At 42.2% G+C, this 25,823-nt stretch overlaps 1 protein-coding gene across 1 annotated transcript in view; it reads right to left on the bottom strand.

Moving 5' to 3' along the window:
• PCSK2 (proprotein convertase subtilisin/kexin type 2) overlaps positions 1 to 25,823 on the bottom strand; it is a 255,650-nt gene that overhangs the window by 13,403 nt on the left and 216,424 nt on the right. The window contains exons 9-11 of the mRNA XM_055343431.1: positions 8,089 to 8,304; positions 6,509 to 6,609; positions 313 to 540 (exon numbers count right to left, since the gene is read on the bottom strand). Of these exons, the coding sequence (XP_055199406.1) occupies positions 313 to 540; positions 6,509 to 6,609; positions 8,089 to 8,304 (545 nt within the window). The remainder of the gene's footprint in view (positions 1 to 312; positions 541 to 6,508; positions 6,610 to 8,088; positions 8,305 to 25,823) is intronic.

The raw sequence follows: 25,823 nt of genomic DNA, 5'->3' as shown, positions 1-25,823 counted from the left end.
TCTGGGATATTGGCCATGATATGGTCTGTTTACTGATCTGGACCTGGTTACACTGGTTGACTTGTACACTCAAAAATAATGGTGCAAGCCATTGAAATAGTAAAGGATCACAACTAAAAGCAGGGGTAACGAGTCCTCTAATTGTTTTTTTATGTACATGGAGCCGCCTGGAGTTGTGCAGCTCTCCAGCTCTGCTTGGAAGATGGTTGTCCCTGACTCAAATCCAGTGCATAACAAGCCGACAGAGAGGGAATCTGGTATTGTTGCCCAGGCCATGGCCCCCTCTCTGGGATGTTTTCCATATGCACTTACTCAGGGTCCTGCACGGAGCCTCCCACACAGTGGAATCTCTCAGGCACGGTTTTCCAGTCTTTAGCCATTTTCACCATGGCGCCCGCATCAAGGACCCCGTAACCAAAGAGATGGTTAAACTCCAGGCCAACCCCATTCCTCCGCCATTGATGAACCTCGTCGTGAAGCTGATTCCTTTTAGAGGTGAGCACAGTCAGATGCTGCATGTCTCTCCAGGTCAGACCCAGGCTGGATACCAGAGGCAGAGAGATTCGAGAACAGGGGATGGGGAAGGACATAAGGTGGGAGAGAGACACAGTGATTAAGATAAGACATAGACCCCTTGTAGGATTTTGGAACATCTATGAACTCTCAAGTCAAGGGAGGATTTCCATGCACCGTTCAGAGCCATTATACATACACATTTAAAAATCTTGTCTTTCTTACTCAAATAAATTTGCTCCAAGTGCATGTTCTAACATACACTGGAATGGCTGAAATGAAAAAAACTCACAATACTAAGTGTTGGCAAAGATGTGAAGCAACTGGAACTCACATACTTTGCAGATGGGAATATAAATTACTGCACACATTTTGGAAAACTGTTTGGCTGTATCCTCTCATGTTGTCCAAATACCTAAGCTATGGCCCAGAAGTTCTGTTCCTGGGTATGCATCCAATAAAAATATGTGTATATATCCATCTGATATGTGTACTGGAATGTTCACAGGCCCTAACTACAAAGCTCCCAAGTGCCCATCCACAATAAAATGAATAAACTAATTAAGATGTATTTGCAGGACATGAAATACTGTCCTACAATGAGAATGAATAAACTATAGCTACTCTGAATAATAAGAATGAATCTCGCTAACAGAATGTCAACTAAAAGAAGCCAGACACAGAACTTACTGTATTACTCCATTTGTTTTGGGCAGCCCGGGTGGCTCAGCGGTTTAGCGCCACCTTCAGCCCAGGGCCTGATCCTGGAGACCCAGGATTGAGTCCTTACATCGGGCTCCCTGCATGGAGCCTGCTTCTCCCTCTGCCTGTGTCTCTGCCTCTCTCTCTCTTTCTCTCTGTGTCTCTCATGAATAAATAAATAAAATCTTAAAAAATAAAAAAATATATAACAAACCCAACTAATCTGTGCTGTTAACAGTCAGGTTAGTGGTTAGTCTTGGGGCGGGGGATTGGATGGGGACACAACGGAGCTTCTGGATGCTGGCAGTGTTTCTTGACCTGACTGTTGGCTGCATGGAGGTGTTCCATTTGTGAAAATGAGGCTGACATTTCTTCAATGGCAGAGATGGTGTCTTCAGCATACTTGTATCCCTAGTGCCCAGGACAGCAGCCCTTGGTACACTGTTTGTTCAGTGAATAAACAAATCTGCTTGTAGGTGCTGCTACTTTGGAAATCAGTGTCTAATATTACTCATTGTCTGCATTGTTCAAAATGCAAGTCAGACCCATTTGTAGGCCAGGAAATCAACTTATTGCATAGATATCTACCTGGGTTGCACATTAAAACCTTCTGGTGAGGACATTTAAAATCCCATTGCTTAGGCTACATCTTAGACCAATTAAGTCAGAATCTCTGGGAGCAGGACCCAAGCTTTGGAAATTGTGAACACTTCTCAGGTCATTCTAGTAGCCAGACAGTTAAACTTGAGAACCAGTGATTTAATGAATGGGACTATCATTAAAAAATGAACAGAATGGAACAGAAAAGAATAACAGTGTGGATTGCATGTAATATAGGAAAGTTTTTCATGAAACTATGTGGGTATATGTTTGTGTGTGTGTGGTGTTGGGTTGGAACACAAATTTATTTCAAATCAAAAAGTTGGAAGAATGTTGCTCTATGGTTCTTTTTGGAAGTCAAATAATTCAAAAGACTAGGAACAATGTAATTCATTTGATAAAATTTCAGCACATTGGTTTGAGGCTTTGGTAAAATAAGGCACAGATGTATGGAAAGGTACTGCATAATGAAGTGATTCCATGAAGGGTCACAAAGTGTAGATCAGTTCCAGGCACTTGCTAGTTGTAGGCACACCTTAGGAAGGTCCCTGTTCTCTCAGAGCCTACTGTCCAGAGGGACAGACAGACAACTCAATATTTTAAAAGGAAGGGCTGCCATGATGAGGGAGTTCTCTACGCAAAGAAAACCACAGTGGAGCCCCTGCATTATCCCAGCCAGGGGGCTTCAGACTGTGATCCTCAAGCTGCCTGTATCAGAATCATGTGGGGACTGGTGACAAAAGTAGATTCCTGCCTCGGTGTCCTTTCCATATTTTTAAGATAAGACAACAGAGATCCAGGGGAGGTGAATGATCGATCACCCACTTAGATGCTGGAAGATATAGCTCTTGTCTCCCTCATATCTATCCTCCCTCTTCCCTATTAAGAATTTTATTCAGAACAGCAATATTATCAGCTCCAAAGCTACATTTCCCAGCCTCCTTTGTACTCTGCGGTGATCACGTGAGGGTTGTGGTCAATGAGAAATAAGCAAAAGCTACTGGGTGGGGCTTTTTTTAAAAACCTTTAAGCAAGGCTGACTCAGCTGGTGGATTTCTTTTTCCCTTTGCTCTTCCTGTTTTCCTTTCTGAAATGTAAACATGATGGTAGAGCTCCCGCGGCATCTAGAGAACATGCAGGTGGAGGAGCAGAAATCTAGAAAGAGCTGGATCCTCCAAATCCCAGTGGTACCCCTATGGTAGCCCCTGGGCTCCCAACCTCTATATTATTTTTCATGTGACAAAAAATAAAATCCTATCTCAGTTTAGCTATTGTTATTTGGATTTTGTTTCCAATCTGGACCTAGTCAGGGGCAGAGTCCGGATACTGACCTGCCATACAACAGTATCCTGATTCATAGATTTATAGAGCTCTTGTTTTACTGGATGCCCAGGCCTGGAGTCCTTGGGACATAGCTTGAAAAGAAAGATTCCTGGACCATCCATCCCCAGAGATTTATATTCTTATCTAAGATGTGAGATTCTATTATTTTCAAAACTCCACCTCCCCAGTGCTCAACTTCACCAGTTATCAGGGAAATGCAAATTAAAACTATAATACAATTCCATTGAATTCATAAAAATGGCTAAAGTGTGGAAGGCTGGCAATACCAAGTGTTGACAAGGACGTAGAACAAGTGTAACTCACACTGCCAGAGGGAGTGTCAATGGCTGCCTTGAGAAACTATTTGGGGGTATCTATGAGAACTTCACACATATATACCCCATGACACAGCATTCTGACTCCCTAGTACACACCCAACAGAAAAGCATCCAAATGTTCACCAAAAGACATGTGTAAGACTGTTCATAGCAATATTATTCATAATAGCTCCAAACTGGAAACAGCCCAAGGATTCATTTATACAGTGGAGTAATTCACAATGGTATGAACGGACTTATAACCACACTCAACAGTATGGAGGAATCTCTAAGACATAATATTAAGCAAAGAGTACATCTGGTACTTAGGTAATGGTCTGTTTCTTGATTTCAGTGCCAGTTACAGGGATCTGTTAACTTTGTAAGAAGTCATTGTGCTGTATCTAATATTTGTGCACCTTTCTCTCTGTCTCTTATATTTTAATAAAGAGTATACATGAAAAAAAAATCCATCTCCCGAAAGGTCAGTTTTGGAAACATTATTCTAGTCCAACATGCAGGCCACTTTACTGATGGTTCTCTCAAGCCAGAACTTTGCCTCTCTATGACCCACCTCTCAAACCTAGTTCAGCCCCCTAGAACCACACAGAAAGCCCTGGCTCATAAGGAGAATGCAAAAATATATGAAGGTGGCAGTCACCGACCTCCTCCCTACCTTCTCCACCCCCATTCCCCACTTCAAAGAAATCATTTGAAATCTTTTTTATGTTGATCACACTGGGAAATGTGAGTAATATTCCCTGTGACTCAAAAAGCTATTTTCAAGCATTTGGCAGAAAAGTACTTTATGAGAGTAGTGACTGGGTGGGACATAAAAATAATGGCTTCCCTTTTCTCCCCTGGAGTCCTGGGGGCAGTTGTTCCTCTTTCATGGTCCTGATGGGCATACATTTACACAGAGTAATTTGTTTATTGCATTCCAACTGCTTTGGAAAAGCTTTCTAATTGGACCTCTGAGTGGCAAGCAGCCCTCGACTGCTGTCGTATGTCACCAAGGCCTCCCAGTTGTCTTGTCTCGTGATAAAGAGAGATGAGCTGTAAGAACTGTTCATGGAGTGGCTTTCCTCCTCTCCTCCTTCTGAATTCTTTCTTAGGGCTATTTTGTTCTCATCCTTGGCTGCTGTTCTAACTGCTGGCTACTGGAGCCGCTCTGCCCACAGGTGCAGAAAGCCAGAGGTGCCTTGGGAGTTTACTTCCCGGGCATAGTTCTTAGCCAGTGACTGACCAGCACCAGAACACAGCGGCCCAGAATCCTTGCCTTGAGGTACAACACATTCTGAGGCGTTTACATTCCAGCTCCCCATGGGATCGATCTGCATCCTTACTTGGATTTTTCCCCATCCTTAACCTGCTTTCTCTACTTTAGCCTGGTTTTTCCTAAGAGCCCTTTTTTAATAAACTGCTCGCACCGGCTTTTGTCTCTGAGTGTGTACCCAACCTCAGGCAGTTGGTGTTCTGAGGAATTTCAGGACCACCTTCTATGATGGGCTTGAACCACTATTGCTAGGTATCACTTTTTCCCTCCTTATGGCAATGGAGAATTTAAATCATGACCACCATTCCAAAACAAAGCATGCCCTCGTTGTGGCTTTTTTTCTGTAAGGCTATCTTGCAGGTGTGTGTCAAAGAATGGTGAATAATTGGTGCAGAGCCCATGAACTGCAAGGAGACTTTGAGTCAATGTCTATCTACCCTTTTAGATTTAAAGGGTGATCAGAACCCCCTTCTCTGTTCTGGATCACTTCTGGCTCCCTGTTCTCTTGCAAGGCTCAGCAGCAGGCAGCTGGCTCCTGCTGTCTGCCCCTAGCCAAGCCAGCTCTGACACCAGGGCCCAACAGGCCTGGAGATAAACAGTTTTATCTTCAGGAAATGCGCATATGATGGGAGTTTTGATCTCTGCACTTAAGAGAAACACTTCAACCAGTGTCTCCTGGAATCCTAAGTTTTCCACTTGACTTTTGTTAGAAGAATCAAAGTTCGGCCTGGTCCAAAAAGAGAGTCACTCACAATTTGGGGCCTTATCTGTAAAAGGAGGATAATTATGCCTTTTCTGCTTAAAAACAGAGTGTTGGACTAGTAAATCTTTCAAAGTCCTTTCCTATCTAGGAATCAACTCTTACCTCCTTGGGAAGTCAGGAAACACAGTATATATATGGAAAGAGACAAGTAGGGCTGCCTGGAGACGGATACTAGGAGCTCCGGTTGCCCAGCAACAGCTGGCAAGGATGGGAACTCAACTCCCCTTCCCTGGGAGCCTGAATCCAACTTCTCACAAGCTGCTGGTGCTGCGTTCTTGAACAGCTCCCTGCAGCATGGGCATTCGCCCTCCCACCACAAGGGCGGATGCCGGAAGCCCACATGCTCATTCCTCAAACCCAGGGCCAGCCTCTGGCTTGCACTCCAAAGACAGAGCTGCAGGTGGACAGGAGTCTCTGCTAAGGATCAAATTCAAGGTGTGTCTAGGCGGTATGTGGCCTCTCCATGGGATCATGAGAACAGAGAGGACAGCCTCCTCTCACCTGCAGCTGGGAAGTTTTCTCAGTAAAGTCCAATTCCTGGTCTACACTGTGTGGTTTTGCTAAAAGTGAGCTCACCTTATAAGTTAACAAATCTTGAGTGGGAGCACCCTGATTGCCACAGGTTCTGAAATAGCTTGCTGGATATCAGTTTGGCAGTAGCTTTCCTTAATTTAGCTAATTGTATTTTTGGAGTAAAATAGCCAAGGATCCAGAGAGGTAATAGGATGGTTTTCACAAAGAAAGAAATATCTATGTGTCCCTATTTAGTACTGTACTCTCCTGGGGATGTTATTTGTGGAGTGTGTGTGTGTTCGTGTGTGTGTGTGTGTGTGTGTGTGTGCACGTGTGTGTGCATGTATCATTTGGGGCCCATGATTCATTTAGAAATGACCATCACAGTTCACCGACCCTGACCACTACAGGCTCTCATGCCCACTTTTGCCTCCATGGACCCCTGGTATTGGGTGGAGAGACACATGTTAGTCTACCCTCAGCCCCAAGATGGAAACATACTTAGCCTCTAAAGCCAGTGCAAACACTCCAGCTGCCTCGGGGGCAGCTGCAGATGTCCCAGAATGCCTCAGGGTGCAGTTGCCATACAAATCTGTGGTTGCCTGGAAGGGAAGATGTTCAGTAATGAGTGAGTAAGTCACTCCACTCTCAATCCCAAAACAATAGGAAGCAGAGAATTATCTGTTTCTTTCATTTAAACTCTGCCTTGTTTTGAAAAAAGAGAAAAACGAAGGTAATGATAAGCTTAGCATTCATCTATCTACCTTGCCATAAATTTTATTTGAGCTTCTTAGTAGCCCATGCAAAAAGGAACAATCAATTATAGTTATAGTGCTCACAAGATAAAAACAAGTCAATTAATTGTTCAGAGGAACATATTTGTAGTTATTCCAGAGACTAGAGAGAAATTTATTTCCTGGGTCCTGACAGGAAAACCAATAGGTGGAAAGTGACAAGTCAATAGTATCACCAGGTCAAGACAGTGGTGAGTACTGTTGCGCTGGGATTGGTTTGGAATACCCACCATTGCATCATTTTTTTTCCCTTCGCAAAGACAAGGCTGGCATTCCCAAAAAGGGAAGAATAAACACGCTCAGCCAAAGTTTGCCTAGAAAAGCAGGCCATTAAAAACAATGTTTCTCTATATCTCATGGAGAGACACTGGGACTCAGGGAGCCAAGGTAACATCTGTGTCCCTTTTAGGTAAAGGGATCTCTTGGCTCACACGAGAGCCAGGCCAGCTTGCCAAGGCAGAGTCCAGGCAGGAATTTGGGACTGGAGCACAGGTTGGTAATGATGATTGTGTGCTGACTTCCTGTCCTCCCCTGGGAAGCCCCAGCTGAGGTGGGTGGCCAATCAAGATGAAGCTTAGTAGGACTATTAGCCACCTACCAAATCCCAGGCTTGGAGGTCTGAGGAAAAGGTGATATGTGAGTGAAATACCCAGAGAGAAGAAGAGATCCAAAAAGGTTCCTTATGGTCTCCAGATACATATTTTAAAGGGGCTTGGAAAATTCACCATGTTATCAAGCTGTCCAGGAAGGAAAAGCTGCTCAGAAAAACACAATAAATAATCTAAGTCTGGGATTCTTAACCTTTTTGTTTTCTCAATTATGAACATATTTTAAAACAAGATGAAAACTACTATAGTAAATGCATGGGCTCTTGGCTCAGATGGTGCGATGGTGTGATGCCCCAGTTCTTAATATTAGCTGTCTTTATAAGTGGTGTGCTGGGGCAAGTTTTTGATCATCAGAGTTCATCACTATTTGCAATGCAAAACAATAAACAAGAAAGACAATCTATGGAAAATGAGCTGGAAAGGGATCACAGTTCTTGCTCCCAACCTGCACATTGCATGGCTCTACCTTATAACAAAGCATTATCAGGCCTGGAAGACAGTGGATCTCTGGAACCTCAAAACAGATGCTGATTCTTGGAGGGCAGGAGAGGAGAGCCCCTTCCTCCTGTGACGTCACCGGTGGTGGCGCATGATGTCACCCAGTGCCTGTGCATGATGTCACGCAGCGCAGGAACACTCCGCCGCATCACCAAGGGCGGGGTGGGGGGACCGCACTCACCACGCCGGCCTCGGGGTTCCTCTTCCTCCCGTTGCTGAAGGTGGAGGCCAAGGTGGAGGAGCAGCTCTCGTCGTAGAGGGCGGTCCTGCCATCGTTGATGGCCGAGTTGATGGAGATGGTCCACATGCTGGAGGCGTAGCCGTCACAGTTGCAGTCGTCGTAGCTGCCACCGTCCCCAGAGGCCCACACGTAGATGCTGCCTTTGCCGCCGCGGCCCTGGGTGGGGACGGGAGAGAGCTGGAGGCCCCGCGGCGCCGCTCCCCGAGGGCCACACCCCGCCCGTGGGGCCCCAGGAGTCTCCTGCTTGTGTCCGGGAGGATTCAATATACGAAGTTACCAGAATGTATTATTTGAGCTGGGGGTAACACGGTAAGAAAAGCTAGCAGAATCACCTTAAAATTAATAAGCAAACTGCTTTTAAAAAGCTTTGAAGGTAGTACATCCTCATGCAAGAAGTCAAAGTATACGGAACGGAAAATTAAAGAAAAACCCTTCCTACTCGTAATCATTATTGCCCAATTCTTATTCCTCCTTTCAGACATTTTTCAGCAAGAATGTAAGTGTACATACATGTTTATACTTGGCTTTATAGGATGTAAAAGATACTTAGATATATCTTTAGTTTTTTATATATAGTTATATATATTTTGTATGTACAGTTACATGCATATGTAGATAATTCAAGTTTAAAATACATGTTTTACTTCAAAATATACAAATTAAGCAAATCATATGTATATATGTGCACAGGTGTACACACGCATTTACCTGACTAGATTATGCTGGACTTCTTTTTTGGGAGAGGGAGGGGCAGAAGGAGGAGGGGGGGAAATCCCAAGCAGGCCTGACTCTCAGGGCAGAGCCCACCAGGACTTGATCTCAAGACCCTGAGATCATGACTTGGGCTGAAATCAAGAGTCAGACTCTTAACTGACTAAGCCACCCAGGCAGCCCTAGAATTCTTTTAAACACTATGTTATATGACATTTCAACCAGCTCTCAGAAACCAGGACAGAGAGGGAAGTGTGTCATCCTTACAGCTTGGTGCAGGGGATCGCACTCTCCAACAGACTCAGATTTGGGCTCAGTGTCAAGAAGTGGCACCCAATGAAAGTGAAAGAAGTGTGAATCAGGGTAAATGCGTTAAGCCACCAAATGTGGAATTTCCCCTGACCCAATCCACAGTTGGGCTGCTAGTGAGACAAAGCAACTTTTGCTAAATTAAGGAATCAGCACTGGAAGCGTTGTCACCATGGAGTCAGGTGTGTGGGAGGTGATTTGGACTCCAGGATTCTCCGTATTCATGCTCTTTCTACAATATGACTTTGCAGTCCTACCCACCAGAGGAAGGGTCTATTTTCCACCCCTTAAGTCTGGCTTCCTGTCTTTGGTTTGTCCAAGAGAAAGTGATAGAAAGTAGTGCTGTTGTCAGGCCCAAGCATAGGTCTCAAGGAGCTCTGTATCTGTTCTCTCTGTTCTGTTGCACCGTGGGGCAAACCTGAGTTAGCCTTCTGGCTGATGAGAGACGTAGCCCAGTCACATTCACTGCCCTAGCTGACGGTCAAGAGCCAGCAGACGTGTGAAGGAAGGCACCCCAGACCAGCCAATCTGTAGTTCACCCTCCAGCTGACCAGAGATGCATGAGCAAGACCAGGTGGGAAGAGCTGAGGCTGCCCCAGATTGGCAGAACAACCCAGCTGACCCAGAGACCCATGGTCAGGGTGTAAATGGTGGTTATTTTAAACTACTGAGTTTTAGGGCGTGTAGCCTAGCTCATGGATACACAAGGATACTGGAATTCCTAGGAATATTAAGCTTTGTTTTCCAAAGAGATGTGTGTTCATATGAGTTAGTAATAGTTACATCCATGCTTCTAATGACTGGGTATCAGCATCAAATAGTCTGGGGACAGATGCTTGGGAAAAGAGCATGTATAGAGAACTGAGAGCTCTGCCTCTCATAACCATATGGGATTGGCTGTTTTGGCATGCCTCATTTTCCTATTAAAATGATGCCCCAAGGTCCAGTTCTGCTTCCAGCTTCTACTGAACAGGAGCTGGGCAAAAACCGCAACCGAACAACTATGAGTCATATTCCAACAATAATCAGTTGAAGAATGCAATGGAAGAAACTAAGACGATAATCAGAAAAAGCATTACCATGGCACTCATTGTATGCCAGGGACTGCTCTAAGTACTTTACATATAACTGCAGGTTAATCCTTAAAGCAATCTGACATGCAGTACCATTTTGTTAGCCACATGAAGGGTAAAATACTTAGAAACTCAAGAAACTAAAAAAAGAAAAAAAAGAGCTAAGAACTAAATAAGACTTTGAAATTCTATGGAGGGACACAGATGAAGACCCAATGGAAAGACACATTGACCAAATGGAAGATTTAACCCATTATGTTCTTATATAGAAAGAAAGCATCACAGAAATGTCCATTTTCCCCATGTTAACTTACAAATTTAACATCCCAATAAATACACTGTATCAATCAAAGTTCTGTCAGGCAAGTATTGCCATACTGGACAGTTCCAGAGAGGAATTTTTTTCCAGAGAACAGGTGGTAAAGGAGAACCAAAGACCAGCTGGGGTATGGGAGGCTCACCCAGAGACACAGGGGCAGATGGTGCAGGAGTCTGCACTCCTCAGGGGAGCTGGGCCCTCAAGGTGGGCTGTCTGCTGGCACCCTCCTACCATGTGTTTAGTAGCACATGCTCACATAATAGAATGGCAGTCAGACTCGCCGCACCGCTTTACATTGGAATGCCCTTCTCCCCCTTCTAATTTTTTAAGAAGGCAAGTGAATTTAGACAAAGTAAAATACATGGTGCAGCTCCACTTTGAATTCTGTCTTTGAATCAGGGATTTCCTGGGGGTTTAGTGGGAGTTTAGTGTCTCTCGAAAGTTTTCATGTAATGAGTTTTTCACCTAGGGTGACCTGGTGCTCCAGGGTGTGTGGGGCACTGTTGGAGACATTTTTGGTGCTAATGACTAGCATCTAGCAGGAAGTTTCATATGCATGTACTACCTAATGGCAAAGGGCAGTGAGTTGGACCTAGCTGGTTTTAAGGGAATAGCCTAAAGCAGCCTCTCACAAGCCCCAAATTTATTTTTTATTATTACTTAATAAATTTGACATCACATTGTATAAACTTAAGATGTACAGTGTATTACTTTGATACAGTTATATATTGTAATATGACTGCCATTGAAGCAATATTGATCACATTCCATCATTAGAGTGCAATATTATTATCTATATCCACTATACTGTGTGTGTGCATTGGATCTCTATGGCTTCTTTACTACTTGTTAGAAGTTTGTACCCCTAAACACCATGAGTCTTAGCCCCCATTCCATCCCCTGGTTACCACCATTGTACTCTGTTTTTTGTTTTTGTTTTAAGTCTTTGATCCATTTTAAGTTAATTTTTTTTAATTTTTTTAAAAATTTATTTGATAGTCACAGAGAGAGAGAGAGAGACAGAGACACAGGCAGAGGGAGAAGCAGGCTCCATGCACCGGGAGCCCGACGTGGGATTCGATCCCGGGTCTCCAGGATCGCGCCCTGGGCCAAAGGCAGGCGCCAAACCGCTGCGCCACCCAGGGATCCCCATTTTAAGTTAATTTTTGTGAATAGTGTGGGATAGTGGTCCAGTTTCATTGTTTTGCATGTGTTTCTTCAGTTTTCCTGGGACCATTTATTGAAGAAATTATCTTTTCATTAGGTGTTCTTGGCTTCCTGGTTGAATATCAGTTGACCTTATGTGCTAGGATTTAATTCTGTGTTCTTTATTCTGATTGGTCTATGTGTCTATTTTTGTTTTTATACTGTTTTTATTAATATGTCTGTGTAGTATTCTTTCTTTAAAATCAAGAAGTGTGATATCTCTAGGTTTGTTCTTTCTTCTCAGGATTGCCTAGGTTATTCAAGGCCTTTGTGTTTCCAGACAATTTTTAGGATTCTTTCTTTCTTTCTTTCTTTCTTTCTTTCTTTCTTTCTTTCTTTCTTTCTTTCTTTCTTTCTTTCTTTCAGATTTTATTTAATTATTCATAGAGACAGAGAGAGAGAGAGAGAGAGAGGCAGAGACACAGGCAGAGGGAGAAGCAGGCTCCATACAGAGAGCCCGACGTGGGACTCGATACAGGGTCTCCAGAATCACACCCTGGGCTGCAGGCGGCGCTAAACTGCTGCGCCACCAGGGCTGCCCTTTAGGATTATTTCTTTGGTATTTTGATGGGGTTGCATTGAATCTGTAGATGATTTTGGGTAGTATGGCCATATTAACAATATTTATTCTTCTGATCCACAAACATGAGATGCTTTTCCATCTGTGTCTTCAATTTCTTTGCACAAAGTCTTATAGCATACATTGTATAGATCTTTCACTTCCTTAAGTTTATTCCTAAGTATTTTATTGTTTTTGATGCTATTATGACTGGGGTAGTTTTCTTTATTTCTCTTTCCAGCAACTTGTTTTGGTGTGAAGGAGTGCCACTGATTTCTGTAAGTTGATTTTCTAACCTGTTACTTGACTGAAATTATTGATTAATTCCAGCAGTTTGATCGACTCTTTGGGATTTTCTCTATATAAGATCATATCATCATCAAATAACAAAAATTTTACTTCTTTCTTCTTAATTTGGATGCTTTTTATTTCTTTGTCTTACCCTAATTGCTGTAGCTAAGGTTTCCAGTACTATATTGAATAGGCAACTTTACCTTGTTCCTGGTCTCAGAGGAAACCCTTTCAAATTTTCTCCATTGAATATGTTAGCTGTGGTTTTGTTGTATATTGCCTTTATTATGTTGAGATATGTTCCTTCTATATCCAATCTATTAAGGATCTTTATCATGAAATGATACTGTATTTTGTCGAATGCCTTTTCAGTTATCTATTTAGATATCATTTGGGTTTTATCTTTCATTTTATTGATGTGATGAGTTATATTTATTGATTTGCATATATTGAACCACTCTTGCATCTCAAGGGTAAATCCCACTTGATCATGGTGTGTAATGCTTTTCACGTATTCTTGAATTCAATTTGTTAATATTTTGTTGTGAATACTTGCATCTATATTCATCAGGGATATTGGTTTATAGTTTTCTTTTCTTGTGGTATCCTTATCTGGTTTTGCTATCAAGGTAATGCTGGCTTCATAGAATGAATTTGGAGATGTTTCCTCTTCTCAAAATTTTGGAAGACTTTGAGGAAGATTGGTGCTAATTACTCCTTAACTGTTTGGTGGGATTAACCAGTGAAGCCATCTGGCCCTGAACTTTTCCATGTTGGGAATTTTTAAAATTATTGACTCAATCTCTTGATTCATTATTGATCTGTTCAGATTTTCTGTTTCTTCCTGATCCATTGTAGGAGTGTTCTGTGTTACTATAAATGTATCCATTTGTTCCAGGTTATATAATTTGTTAGCATACAACTATTTGTAGTAGTCTTTTGCAATTTTCCGTATTTCTGTGGTATTCATTGTAATTGCTCCTGTTTCACTTCAAATTTTGAGTCTTCTCTTTTTTTTCTTAGTCTAGCTAAATAATTAGTCTAGCTGTTAAACTTGTTTATCTTTTCAAAATACCAGTTTTTAGTTCTGTTGATACTTCCTATTTTTTTCTGATCTTTATTTCATTAATTTTTGCTCTTATTTTTACTATATCCTTTCTTCTGCTATCTTTGGGCTTGACTAGTTCCTTTTTTCTAGTTCCTTGAGGTATATAGTTAGGTTGTTTGAGATTTTTCTTATTCTTAATATATGTGTTTATTGCTATAAGCTTTCCTCTTAGAACTGCTTTTACTGCAGCACACAAAATTTGATATGATGGATTTTCATTTTAATATGTTTCAAGATAATTTTCCTTTTGATTTTTTTCTTTGACCCATTATTATTATTATTTTTTAGAAACACGCTGTTTAGTTTCCACATATTTGAATCTACTCACTTTCCTCTGGTTGACTTCTAATTTTGTGTCATTGTGGTCAGAGAAGATAGTCGATATGATTTCAGTCTCTTCAATTTGCTAAGATTAGTTCTGTGGCCTATAATATCATCGATCCTGGAGAATGTTCATACGCACTTAAGAATGTGCATTGTTGTTGGATGGAAAGTTTCTATATATGTCTGTTGGGTCCATTTGTTTAAGGTGTGTTCAAGTTCAGTGTTTCCTTATTAATTTTCTGTCTGCACAATCACTCTGTTGCTGATAGTGAGATATTGAAGTCCCCCTACTGTTATTGTATTGTTGTATATTTCTTCCTTAAGATTTGTTAGTATTTGTATAATATATTTTGGTGCTCAGATATTGGGAGTGTATGTATTTATAATTTTTATATCTTCTTGATATACAGAGGGGCCCGACTTATGATGGATTGGCTTAGTTTTTCAACTTTATGATGGTACAAAAATTATACTCATTCCGTAGAAACCATGCTTTGAATTTTCAGAATTTTTTAAAAAATATTTTATTTATTTATTCATGAGAGACAGAGAGAGAGAGAGAGAGAGAGAGAGGCAGAGACACAGGCAGAGGGAGAAGCCGTCTCCATGCAGGGAGCCTGACGCAGGACTCGATCCCGGGTCTCCAGGATCATGCCCTGGGCTGAAGGCGGCGCTAAACTGCTGAGCCACCGGGGCTGCCTGAATTTTCAGTTTTTAATCTCTTCCCAGTCTAGTGATAATGCAGTATGGTACTGTCTCATGAAGGTAAGCAGCAGCAGCAGCAAGCTGCAGTTCCCAGTAGCAATGTGATCAGGAAGGTAAACAATTGATACGCTTAAAACCATTCTGTACCCATATAATCGTTTTGTTATTCACTTTCAGTACAGTATTCAATAAATTACCTGAGATATTCAACTCTATTATAAAATAGGCTTTGTGTTAGATGATTTTGTCCAACTGTAGGTTAATACAAGTGTTGTAAGCACATTTAAGGTAGGCTATGCTATTATGTTTGGTAGGTTAGATGCATTAAATGCATTTTCAACTTCTATTTTTAACTTGTGATGGGTTTATCAGGCTGTAGCCATTGTAAGTGGTGGAAGATCTGTATTGATTCCTTTATCATAATTATATAATGACCTGTTTTGTCTCTTTTACCAATTTTGGCTTGAAGTCTATTTTGTCTGGTATAAGAGTGTCTACACCCACTTTCTTCTGGCTACCATTTCTTGGAGTATCATCCTCTGCCCCTTCACTTTTGAGTCTATGTTTGTGTTTGAAGCTGAGAAGAGTCTCCCAAAGGCAGCACACAGTTGGGTCTTTGTTTTAATTCATCCACTCTGTTCCTTTTGATTGGTGAGTTCAATCCACTTATATTTAAGGTGATTATTGATATATGAAGACTTACTCTTGCCATTTTATCTTTTGTTTTCAGATTGGTTTGTATCTCCATTGTTTCTTTTTCTTGGTTTATTTACTTTTTAGGTTGGTGGTTTTCTATGACAATTTGTTCAGTCCCACTGCCTTTTTAAATGTTTTATCTTTGCTCTAGATTTTGTTCTGTAGTTCCCATGAGGTTTGTATAAAATATCTCATAGATAAAATAGTCCTTTTTTCTGATAGCAAATTACCTTCATTTGACTATACAGGTTCTGGCACTTTCTTCCCCCCCTTTTATGCTTTTGTTGTCACAAATTAGCTCTTTTTATGCTGTGAGTTTATTGCCAAATTGTAGTAGCGATATTCATTTTTAATGCGTTTCTCTTATAAACTTACACTATAATCATTTAACACCCTATTCTAAAATAGGATTATAATTTTGACTCTATAATTTTCTCTATCACTTTAGTAAAAATTTGGGGTATTTTTTCTTTTCATTTTAGGTAGAGGAGCTTCTTTCAACATTTTTTTGTAAGGCAGGTCCAGTGGTGGTAAACTGCCTCAGCTTTTGTTTGCTTTTCTCCTTTATATCTGAAGGGTCACTTTGCAGGATAGAGTATGCTCAGCTGGAAATTTTTATCTTTCAATACTTTAAATATGACATTTCACTCTCTCCTGGCCTGTAGAGTTTCTGTTGAAGAAATCTGCTGATAATCCAATGAGGGTTCCTCTGCAGGTTACATTTTTTTCCCTCCTGGATGACATTAGGAGTCTTTATCATCAATTTTTGACAGCTTCATGATAATGTGTCTTGAAAAGGGCCTTCCAGCATTCAGATAGTAAGGTGACCTATTAGCTTTGTGGACTTATTTGCTTTGTCTGGTTCTTTCCTTAGGTTTGGGAAGCTTTCAGCTATTGTTTCTTTAAATAATCCTCTGCCCCCCTCTCCTTCTCTCCTGGTGTACCCATTATTTTTATGTTGGTCCGCCTAGTGGAGTCTGATAGCTCTTGCAGGGTTTCTTTGCTTCTTAAAAATCTTAGTTCTCTTTCTTCCACCTGAATCATTTCTAGATTTCTATTTTCTAGCTCGCCTATTCTCTTTTCCATCTGATCTGCTCTATCTCCTATACTTTTTAATGCATTCTTCATCTTATGTGTTGAGTTCTTCACCTCTGGAATTTCAATCTTTTTGGCCAAGCACTCCTTCAGTTCATTAATTTTATTCCTGAGCTCATTAAATTGCTTTTCTGAGTCTTCTTGGAGATTGCTGAGTTTCTTCATAACAGCTACTTTGAGTTCTCTATCAGTTAGCTGCTAATTGGTGACTTGGAGACTGGTTGCTTGGAGACCATCATTGTCTTTTGGTGATACCGTATTACTGTGATTTTTCGTGGTATTTGACGTGTACCTCTGCTGGTGCCTTTGAAGTACTGAATATCTTTGTTATATAGGTAAATTTTGTTTACTTTAACAATTCAACAGGTTGGGATTTAGAGGCCATTCTTTTGTTTTCCAGCAGGTGGCAACATAGCACAGTTTTGTTTTGTTTTGTCTCCTCTTTTTTAAGCACTTTATGGCTGTATTGGGAACATACATGTTCCACCCTCCACCTGCTCTTCTGGAGGGGTCATTGAGACTGTCAGAGTTACTTGGGCATGGGCACAGGTGTCAGTGCTGAGGTTGCCAAGGTTGCTGGTGCACTGGCCAGGTGTGCTGGGGTCATAGGTGCTGCTGCTGCTGCCCAGGGTTACTGGGGATACTACTGTCTCTGGAGCCACAGCCACTGCCAGGGTTGCTGGGGTTACAGGCACCACTGCTGCTGTTCCCCCGGTTCTGCTGCAGCTCTCTTGTTTTTGCCTCAGCCACAAGGTCCAATCCACCCACCTTCAGATACACAGATGTAGGATTCTTTCTCTCTGGAGTCCTGGTGTGCTGTGCAAAGAACCCCTACTGGGTTATGGATTCCCTACTTGTAAATTAAGGGGAGAAACAAAGGAAATGATTCACACTGCCATGATGCTGACATTACCCCCTCACCGCTAATTTCTTAAAAGTTCATGTAGATTTTGTATTTTGTCCATAATATAAAAATAATGTCACAAATTGCTTACTGTCAGCTATAGTAAAGCTCTGGCCAGACACTGGTGATGTGGCTCTGTGTGCCCCCACCCAGCGTGTCACCTGCTGGTGACAGGAGATGAGAATCCCACTTTGAGAAGTATGGAGCCCAAGCGAGTTAGTCCTTCCTGCTGATCAAAGCATAGTGATCTGGGTGAATGACAGACTGGGCCCTGATCCACTGGTATTACCTCCCTGGAGATACTAGGGAGACAATAGCTTGCCTCTTCCTAAACACTCAGCTATACTAATTTTTTATTCTCCACTCATCCTGACATCTTAATACATTGACATACTTTTAAAAAATTTTATTGCATTTTTTATTGCAAAAATCATATTTATTGTAGAATAATTGAAATCTAGACCCTGAAGAGGAAAATAAAAATCCTTTATAATATTCCATGAATAGAAAATCCCTGGTGATATGTTGTGGGTTCCTGCCAGTTTAATATATAAATGCAAAGTATAAAGACAGGTTTAAGAATGAAATTAGGATCATAATTTACCCTAATTATACCCACTTTTACCATAATCATACCAATTTTACCCATAATCATACCCACTTTTGTGGCCTTGCTTCAAATGTATTTTCACTATTATATTATTAACATTTCCTGATGTAATTAAATATTCCTCTACACTATAATTTTTATTAGTCTTATTAAATAGCCATTACATAATTTATTTACTCCTTTTTTTAGACATATGTGGAAGGCTGTTTCTAAGTTTTAAAGTTCTGTGATGAACATCATTTTAAAATATATGTCTTTGTATTTCTGTTTATTTCCTTAAGCAGAATTTCTTTTTTTTGTTTTGAAGATTTTATTTATTTATTTATTTATTTATTTATTGAGTTATATGCGAGAGAGAGAGCAAGTATGAGCGGAAGGAGGAACATAATGGGGAGGGAGAGGGAGAGGCACTGAGTGTGGAGCCTGATGCAGGTCTCAATCTCATGATCCCAAGAATCAAATGCTCAACTAACTGAGCCACCCAGGCGTTCCAGGCAGAATTTCTAAAATGGGGAATTTAGAGCAAAAGGAATGAATGTTTGAAGATTCTTGATCCATATTGCTATACTACTGCTCAAAGCTTGTTAATAATTTATTTTTTTACCAGTAGTGTGTAAGAATTCCACAATCAGCCTCTGTGGGTCAAGGTTTAGAATCATACATTTAAAAAACTAGTTTGCCAATTTAGTGGGCCAAAATGGGACCTTGTTATTTTGCGTTATATATTTTTCCATGACCAGTTGAGTTGATCTTTTTGCATCATTATTGCTCATTTTTTTTGTTGCTTTATGAACAGCCCAGCAAAGCCCCAAGCCCCAAAGATAATATCCTTTGCCTATGTTTTTCTTTCATTTTTTTATTGATTTGTTAGAGCTCTTTCTAAATTAAGGACCTTAGCCAAATTCCTGTCATTTGTATTACATATATATTTACCCAATCTTTTCTTTTATATATTGCATTTTGACTTGCAGAAGATTTCCCACTACATTGCATAAATCCATTATTTTTTGCAAATACATATTTTAAGTACCACATAAAGCAATGTATTGATTTACAAATATTACCTTTCTGCACAATTTCATTCAAACTACTCACAAACACCTTTGACATTTGTGTTGTCCTCACTAGGTGACTGGTTACCTTTTCAGTCTCTTAGTGTTTTTCTGGGCTCACTGTGGTGGTCACTGGTGCTATGTGTCATATTTCTAGCTGTCCACAGTTTGGGTCCATGATCCCTTCATGGTTGGGTGGGGTCTCACAAACCATTTTAATCAATGAATTCTGAGTGGGAGTGGCTGATACATAGTGTGATTTCTAGGCTGAACCATTTACTAGTCAGTGACAGATGCTGCAGAACACCCCCCACCCCCCACATCTGCACAAGGACTAGCAATGTCCCAGATGTAAGCTATGTTCTCTGAGAGACTGTGACAAGCAGAGCTCCCTACTGACCAGGTGAGGTGCAGCTGAAAGAGAAACTTTTGTGGTTTGAAGCTTCTGAACTTTGGGGGGGCTTTTTGTTATCATGGCATAACCTAGCCTCTCCTAACTGATACAGTTCATCACCTTGGCTGCCATGTGTGTTATATCAGATTTGCCTTAAAAAAAAGTCTCTGTGTAGTGCAGTCCCTGGAATTTTCAAGTAGCCATCTGTATAATATTAGAGCAGCTGCTGTTTTCATTTTTCCTGAAATGTGTATTCTTACTCTTGACAACTTATCCACCTACTGAATTGCTTTTTATTTTTAAGGATGAATAAAAACCTTTTAATCTGAATAATGTTAAGCACAATAAAAGTGAGGTGAATACTATAATGAATTCCCATGGGTCCATTGCTGAGCTTTAACAATGACCAGACTTGCAAAAATTTTGAAAGATTTTATGTAGTAATATTTATTACTCAGTTTTGGTAAATATTTTCCCTTTGCTTTTATGCTTAGAAAGTCCCTCTCTGTCACAATTACAGTGATTGAATTATATTTTGATACAGTTATTTAATATTTTCATTATTTGTCACTACTATTCTTTTCTGTACTCAGTGTTGGAAGTGGTGGGGAGTTCACAAAGCTCCTTAAATGGGGACAGCAGGTGAATGGATCCTCCTATAAGGAGCTAGGCTTACTTTCAGAGAGCGAATCGCTCTGCCTACGGGAGAAAGGGGCTGGTCCCAGTCTATGTTCCTTCAAAGCCAGTTGCTGAGACAAGGACCAGGGAGCAGTAGGTAATTTGGGGAGAGCTGATCTCAGGAAGCATACGTTAGGGACAGGAGAACATGAAAAGCCAATCAAGTGTGAGCTGATGAGCAGGTTTCCCCTGTGGGAGCTGGGGTTGGTCCCTCTGGAGAACCCCTGTGAACGTCCCACCAGGACGATGCAGCTGGGAGGTTGCTCCTGGGGCATCAATTCCTCACAGTCTGGGGTCGGGTGCACACTGGAGAGCACACTCCCGTGGTGCCTTGCAGGGCCTCAAGCAGAGGAGCAGTGAGAAGCTGGCTGGCTGGTGGGCAGGACGCCACGGCTGGCTGGAGCTGTGCGCTGCAGCTGTACCAGTGCAGCCCGGTCACCAGGATCACAGCATCTGCCTCGTGTCCCCATCAAGTTCCATAGGAGTTCAAGAGCATGCTGGGGGTGTCCCGATCTCCAGAAAAGCCACACAGAGGATGGTACTGTTGCCGTTGGCTTCTGTTTAAATCCTTCACTGAAGGCAAACCACATTTAGTGGCACCTACTATAGTTGCCTCTAATTACTACCTGTTTTGCCGTGTATACACGTTGGAGGAAAGACTCTTATGCAATCCTGTCTCATTTCTAGCAGGATCCAAACACACCATGATTAGCCTTTCTGATATTATGGTAGTTGGTGAAGGGTTTTCATTCATGTCAATCCCTTAAACTGATTGAGATTTTCATGGGGTTTGGGTAAGTCACCACTGCCAGTTAGGCCACAGGGCGAGCAGCCAAGTGTCAAAGTTTGCCTGGGACTGGGGAGTTCCTTGGAGGTGGACTTTCAGTGCTCACAATGGGAAACCAAGATGGTTGGCCATCCCACTTAAGGCTGGCCAGCACTTAAGAGGGATCACCCCAAAGTCACCAATTTCTTTATTACAAGTGAAAGGAGGGACTGTAACTGCAATAATTGTTTCAGAGACTGGATCGCAGAATCCACACTTTGGTAGCTCCTGCTCCATTGTGAACCTCTGCTTGGTTTCAGAGCATAAGTCAGGGCCCATGGGGTGTTCCTGAGAGCTCCTTGGCAGGAGGCATCCACTGCCTGCCAGAGGCCCCGGCACTTACTGCCACTGGATCAGACCCACTGCTCCGGTTAAATTTCAGCAGGCTGCACCAGGGCTTCGCTTCACCAATACCCAATTCATCACTCTCTCCCTGTCAGCCCTCCGCCACTCTTGCCCACATGGTGCCTTTGAGGCCACTGTTTTGCGAGTGATCCTTCATTAGTACATTCCAGCCCAAAGATCTGGGATCTGTGCCTCTGCCCTTCTCAGTCCCCCAGGGACTGCCTGATAAACAATCAATGCTCTGTCTCACCTGTGCCTCCGAGGATTTTTCTGTAGCCTTGTCTTTAAATATTCCCGAGATATTCCTTCCAGTAGCATCCCCAAGCCATGATTAATAAGAGTTGGGGTATAGCCATCAGAGCCAGCCACAGACGTACCAGGGTTGCCCTGGGTAGCTGCACTTTCTCAAGATGTGGAAAGAAGTTCATGAATCAACTGTCACTTTCAAGGCCCTCTAGAGTTGCCTGATTTCTCTCTTCTGGTTGTCAGGGCAACATGAGACCTGTGGTCCCGCAACTTCTGGGCTCTGTTACTCCATTAGTCTCTGCAACAGCTGCATCTTTCTGACCAACAAATACTGGTCCTTTATGAGCCAGCCAGTGAGGACCCTAAGCCTAAGACTGGATTTCATCAAACTGCACTCTGGAGATTGTAGCAGGTGGAAGTGGGTGCAAGCCCACATCCCTTGGACCTTCCATGTGCTGGGGATTTCCAAATGCCACCACAGTCCTCTCTTTGTAGAAGGGGTTTCTCCCAAGAGTCTGTTCTGCACGCCTGCCCCTGGGAAGTGCTGCGGCATTTCCGTAGACACTGACTTTTACCCCAGCTCCCTTGCTACCAGCAGGGATAACTCCAGTGCGTGTTCTGTATAGTTTTCCAGTTTCCCAGTGGGATTAAGCTCTAGTTGTTCACAGTGGTAGCTGGCTTGATAACGCATCCCCTTCACTGGCCCCTTTCACTACTGGTATTCCCTCCCAAAGCAAATGCCTGAACTTAATCCTTGTCTCAGGACAAGGATTTTACAGGATCCCAAACTAAGAAAGAAATCAGTTATTGGATATCTCACAATTCAGTGGTCTATGACTGTCACCTACTTTCCATATAAAATGTGAACAATGTTTTTATTGTATGGTCAGCAGTAGACTATAAAGAGGAAAAAACAAATAAAGGGAAAAAAGATTCCTTCCCTCTTTTCTTCTCTGCTTCTTGCTGGTTCCCTTAAGTATTCACTGAAAAAATAGAGGAAATGCAAACTCAAATCTGCAAGGAGCCAGGTAGGTGATATTTATGTGCGAAATAGAAGTCAATTAGGAGTGATGGGGTTTGGGGAAAACAGCACATCCCCCAAAAGGTCCCTCAGCCTCCTTCCTTTATCATTGCTATGTTGGCCAAACAAAACTGACTTACCATGATGCTAAAATTCAAAGACAACCGTAAGACCTACCCTTGTGTACTAGGTAATTATCTGACTCCTTCGTTTAGGTGGACACTACCTTTCCAAAGTGGACTTTCCTTTAGAGCTGATCAGATAACTGAGAGGAGATCTTTGCTCAAGTATAATACATCATCATGCACGAGACTCTATGATTCTGTCTAAAAAAAAATGTCACCTTGAAACAAGAAAAGAACCATTCCCACAGCTTGGGGGAAAGTCGAATGAGAAATCATGTATTTTTCATCATACTCACTTCACTTTCTAAAATATTTACATGCTGTCTTCTAAAGACAAGTCATAACAATTTTTCTCTTTAAGTTTTGGCACAGTTGGCATGCTTTCCAGAACAATCACACTTGAAAGGGCCTTTCTAGTTGCAGCAGGGGAGGAGGCTACAGATGGAAGAGAGAGAAATACCCAGACTTTAGATGTGGGGAACAGTTCAGAAGTCCATGGAAAATGACAGGAGCCACTCGGGAATGTGCTGCATTGAATGCCATGTGCCTTGTAAATTCAGACAGAGGGCAGATGTCACCTATATGTCTCTCTTTTGGTGTTGGGTGTCAAAAACCCTTCTGAGTGGAAATCCATGTCTGCTGGGGAAGGAAGACATCTGCCAAGTGTTCCCCAGGGTACTTGTCACCTGGTCTTGGGCTTGGATGTGCAACCATTTCTCTCCAGCCACACAGTGGCTGTTTGCCAATAAGCAAACAAGCAATAAGCAAACAAGCTGTTTGTGTGTCAAATGTTTCATCTTAAAAACTCTTAAGGGTTGAGGCACTGAAATGTGCTACCACTACCTCTTACCCCTCCCCACGCCCCCAGTTCTATCAGATCCCATGGGGATCTCCACACACTCAGTGGCCAGTCCTGCAGCCATGTTCGATGCAGAATATTTGTCTGGTCCCAGCCTGTATGAGATCCTGCCTGAATCCATCCCATTGCCCTTGCCCCTCCTCATGCATCCCTACAAGAAACCCCATCAGTTAAGCTACCTGGGCTTCTGTTCCTACAGCTCAGAGACAAACCAGAGTATCTGGCTTAGTCATCAATGCCTTCAGGGGTTAACATCTGGATGGGGATGTGCAGTGCCATTACTTCCAGAAAACGAGTCACTTCTACTGACCTTTTCTAGTCACTGGGGGATTTTTAAAGCCACATTGTTCTGTGGTCTTAGTATCTTAGGATTATGAGATACATATTCTAGAATCATTTAGCGTGGCACCTCTCAAACTTGAGTGTGACCTTGTTAAAACGCAGCTCTGATACATCAGGTGGGTTGGTGGGTGGGGCTGAGGGTCTGAATTTCTCACCAACTTGCAGGTGGGCCAGTGGCCACACTTTGAGAACCACTGACGTGGACTATTTTAACGAAGAAGAAAGTAAGGCATGGAGAAACCAAGTGACTAGTCCGAAGGTCAACAGGGGACAGGATTGAGGTGAGAACTTGGGTCTCCCAGCTGTCAAGCTCAGCTCTCTAACCTGTTCATGCCAATTCTTTAAAAAAAAATCCCTGCAACAGAGGCCTCCCCCTTTCATGAAACACTGGCTGTCTAGTGAAGCTATGTGGAGATGGGAACAGGCTAGCAGAAGAGCCTGTGGTTCTGAGTGATGATTGCATCATCACTCGCTCCAGGTGCCTCCCTGCATGTGGAGACCATGACAACCATGACTGGAAGAGAAATCATGGTTGCAAAGACACAAAGGCCTGGATCAACCTGGCTGTGTTCTAAGAAAATTTTATTTGCAATATAGCTAGTACATTGGGTCTGGCCTGTGGGCCAAGGTTGGCTGATACCTGCTCTGAGGGATGGTACTTTATTATTTTAAGATTGTATTATTTATTTGACAGAGATAGAGATAGAGAGAGAGAGAGAGAGAGAGAGAGTGAGCAAGCACAAGCAAGAGGGATGGCAGGTAGAGGGAAAGGGAGAAGGATACTCCCTGCTGACCAGGGAGCCCAACACAGGGCTTGATCCCAGGACCCTGGGATCATGACCTGAGCCAAAGGCAGATGCTTAATGGACTGAGCCACCCAGGCGCCCCTAAGAGGTGGCAGTTTGTTTGACTTACTCTTTCCTATTGTTTAGGACCTAGACTCTGTCAATTTTTGTACAATGAGATGGTTTAATCCATGAAGACTAGGCATTGTGGAAGTAAGAAACAATTTGAGGATCCCAAAGTTAAATTTCTTACACCTAAATTTAACTGAATCAGACAAAACTCATTTTATGAATTTCTTTTACAAATTTTATACTTCCTAGTATTCAGAGATTTGGATTCAATAGGAATACAAAAAAGGACATGGGAACAAAAGCTAAGGACTGATTTTAGAGGCCATGGTTGGTGAAGAGAGGGGAGAAAATGAGATAGCAGAAAATTCAGCCCCCAAACCCCTACATTGTTAGGCACAAACTTAGTTCTGAGCTTCCTGGCAGCCAAGGGAAAGAGTGAACCTCAGTGGGCTAATGTCTTACTTAGAGTAGTTTCACTAGAAGCAGAGTCCAAGTTAGGGACTTGGGCCCAACAGATGTGTTGAGAATGAGCACTCAGGGGACATCAGTCAACGAGGGAGTGGAAGGAATCCCAAAACGATATGTTCTCAAGTAAAGTCAAGCCTTGGCCTGATTCACTGGGGGTTCTGGAGCATAAATTATAGCTCAGAGTGGTCCCTACTTGGGGCAAGCAGGCTGGCCTCTTCCACCCCCAACTCAGGCATTTGTTGTAGGCTGCCCCCCGAGTGTGTGTGTGGGCATAACCATCTGATGAAGGTCTCCCATCAGCCAGGGCAGTTCTCCAGGGAAGGGAGTTATCAGCATCTGAGAGTTCCCCACCCCCCACCTGAAGCTTGATAAAGGAGATGGAGGTGGGCATCACTGATATTCACTACAGTTACAGATTTTTATGTGACTTTTAATCTTTCAACCATTAAATTTCTTTTTTTAATTGAAGTCTGATTTGCCAGCATATAACACCCAGTGTCACCCATCAAATTTCATTCACATATTAATTTCACAACTACATATTGAACAGCT

The sequence above is a fragment of the Nyctereutes procyonoides genome, unplaced genomic scaffold (assembly GCF_905146905.1).
Source record: "Nyctereutes procyonoides isolate TBG_1078 unplaced genomic scaffold, NYPRO_anot_genome, whole genome shotgun sequence".
Lineage (NCBI taxonomy): Eukaryota > Metazoa > Chordata > Mammalia > Carnivora > Canidae > Nyctereutes > Nyctereutes procyonoides.
This window is presented reverse-complemented; position numbering and strand designations above follow the sequence as displayed.